Source organism: Callospermophilus lateralis, chromosome 8, assembly GCF_048772815.1.
Source record: "Callospermophilus lateralis isolate mCalLat2 chromosome 8, mCalLat2.hap1, whole genome shotgun sequence".
Taxonomy (NCBI): Eukaryota; Metazoa; Chordata; class Mammalia; order Rodentia; family Sciuridae; genus Callospermophilus; species Callospermophilus lateralis.
This window is the reverse complement of record NC_135312.1, coordinates 110,906,703-110,909,289: the sequence shown is the minus strand read 5'-3', so window position 1 is coordinate 110,909,289 and position 2,587 is coordinate 110,906,703. Positions and strand designations below refer to the sequence as shown.

The 2,587-nt window shown below is 44.3% G+C and overlaps 1 protein-coding gene across 2 annotated transcripts; it reads left to right on the top strand.

Moving 5' to 3' along the window:
- Positions 1–1,028: 1,028 nt before the first annotated feature.
- Positions 1,029–2,180, top strand: Npy2r (neuropeptide Y receptor Y2). 2 transcript variants are annotated; one of them, XM_076865034.1, is made up of 2 exons: positions 1,032–1,122; positions 1,441–2,180. In XM_076865034.1, exons 1-2 carry the CDS (start codon positions 1,032–1,034, stop codon positions 2,178–2,180), a joined length of 831 nt encoding a protein of 276 aa, XP_076721149.1. The 2 variants fall into 2 exon arrangements, with proteins under 2 accessions (XP_076721150.1, XP_076721149.1); XM_076865035.1 differs by having other exon boundaries at positions 1,029–2,180.
- Positions 2,181–2,587: the final 407 nt, after the last annotated feature.

Here is a 2,587-nt window from a genome sequence, read left to right as displayed (position 1 = left end):
AGGTGCTGCTCAGAACAGAGAGGGAAGGGAAAGGAGGCAGAGGCTTCCTCCTTCCTCCTGCTGCTAATTACCTGCCAGTTCCTCCTATTAACTTTCTAGAGCCAGAATCCCAGACTCCTGATGAATGGGGACTCTGCAAATGTCTCTATGAGACTCAATCCTCTTGCAGCGTGGAGTAGAACAGAGTAGGAAACGGTGGGAGATGCAGCTGAGGCACACAGGTGAAGACATTTTAAACTTTAGGTGATTTCATTAATGGGAAGACCATAGACTGGAGTAGGTCACACAGAAGGGAAATAAACAGGGACTGGGAGGTGGCAAAAGGGAAGGAAAAGTGCTAAAACTTTATATTTAGGGGTTCTAGGGGGATGGAGCTCAGATTTGAGCATACTTCTCAGGCAGTATCTGTGCAGGATTCTACTGTTTTACATGGGAAGATTATTTGTCATCCACTACACTAGAAAAAAATGGTTATGAAGCCAAATCCCATCATTGTGCCTTATTTTCTATTCCCACAATTCAGGGATCAGGGATGGGTTTTCATATTTGTCCCTTCCTTATACAATTTTTTGCTGTATATTGAAAAATTTCAAACAGTGAAAGTAGTGAAAGAAACTTTACTTTCTTTTCTTTAAAATTAATTGGGTGAATTTATAGCAGCTATAACATCAGTCAGGTTTATAATGTTCATCCCACTGAAAATGAATGGGATCCATCCTTACTGGAACTTTTTCTCACTGTAGAAAAATATTATATTACCATCCTTGGATAGTTTTTTTGGGACCTGATTTAATTGATCCATTTTCTTTTTTGCATAGACTTAATAAAGGACCTGCTTTATCAAGATGCTATACTAGATGCGATTTTAGAAATAAGAAGGACGGACATATTGAGTCTCAGCCAAATTGAAACAGTCCCTTTGGGATATATTTTACAATACTTTGCAATTTCCATGTTTCATATTTGTTCTGTTTTTCTTTTTCCCCCTTAATTGTAGATCTAGTTGCAGGCCAAGTGCAACAGTGCTAAAAATGGGACCAGTGGGTGCCGAGTCTGATGAGAATCAGACAGTGGAAGAAACCAAGGTGGAGCAGTATGGGGCAGGGCACACCACTCCGAGAGGTGAGCTGGCCCCTGACCCTGAGCCAGAGCTCATAGACAGCACCAAGCTGGTTGAGGTACGTGTTGTCCTCATACTGGCCTACTGCTCCATCATCTTGCTTGGGGTAGTTGGCAACTCTTTGGTGATCCACGTGGTGATCAAATTCAAGAGCATGCGTACAGTAACCAATTTTTTTATTGCCAACCTGGCCGTGGCGGATCTTTTGGTGAACACCTTGTGCCTACCATTCACTCTTACCTATACCTTAATGGGGGAGTGGAAAATGGGTCCTGTCCTGTGCCACCTGGTGCCCTATGCCCAGGGCCTGGCAGTTCAAGTGTCCACCATCACCTTGACTGTAATTGCCCTTGACCGACATCGGTGCATCGTTTACCACCTAGAGAGCAAGATCTCCAAGCGAATCAGCTTCCTGATTATTGGTTTGGCTTGGGGCATCAGTGCCCTCCTGGCAAGTCCCCTGGCCATCTTCCGGGAGTACTCACTGATTGAAATTATTCCAGACTTTGAGATTGTGGCCTGTACTGAGAAATGGCCTGGTGAGGAGAAGAGCATGTATGGCACTATCTATAGTCTTTCCACTTTGTTGATTCTGTATGTTTTGCCTCTGGGCATCATATCTTTTTCCTATATTCGTATCTGGAGTAAACTCAAGAACCATGTCAGCCCTGGAGCTGCAAATGACCACTACCACCAGCGAAGGCAGAAAACCACCAAGATGCTCGTGTGTGTGGTGGTGGTGTTTGCTGTCAGCTGGCTGCCCCTCCACGCCTTCCAACTTGCTGTTGACATCGACCACCATGTGCTGGACCTGAAGGAGTACAAACTCATCTTCACGGTCTTCCACATCATCGCCATGTGCTCCACCTTTGCCAACCCTCTTCTCTATGGCTGGATGAATAGCAACTACAGGAAGGCTTTCCTCTCAGCCTTCCGCTGTGAGCAGAGGTTGGATGCCATTCACTCGGAGGTGTCTGTGACACTCAAATCTAAAAAGAACCTGGAAGTCAAAAAGCACAATGGCCCCAGTGACTCTTTATCTGAGGCTACCAATGTCTAAGGAAACAGATGTGAAAACTTAGGGATGAATTCTGACCAGAGCTATCAACCTGATTAAGGAAGGCTCACAGGTATGTCCTAGTCTCCCATTTTAAGGACAGAAAAGCATCTTAATGGAAGTATTAGCAGCATAATTCCTGAAAAACTGATAGGGAGAGCCTTGGTGAATTTATTCGTATTCAAAGGTAGGAACAACAAAATGGTTTCATTACCGCTGCTCAGACGGTAGATTGAATAGAGTCAAAACAGGGAGAAATGCTTTTGACTCATCTCCCAGATAGAAGGCAAAGTGAACAAGAAATTGACATTATCAGCATTGCTAAAATGTGGGAGTGAAATAAGTGAACTTTCAAGTCACATCAGGATAAGCACTGGGGGTTCTGTTCTGTGTCCTCCCTGCTTCCTCCT

What these genes read in the sequence shown, in the direction of transcription:
- Npy2r (XM_076865035.1), top strand. Translation starts at nt 1,032, where the DNA reads ATGGGACCAGTGGGTGCCGAGTCTGATGAGAATCAGACAGTGGAAGAA.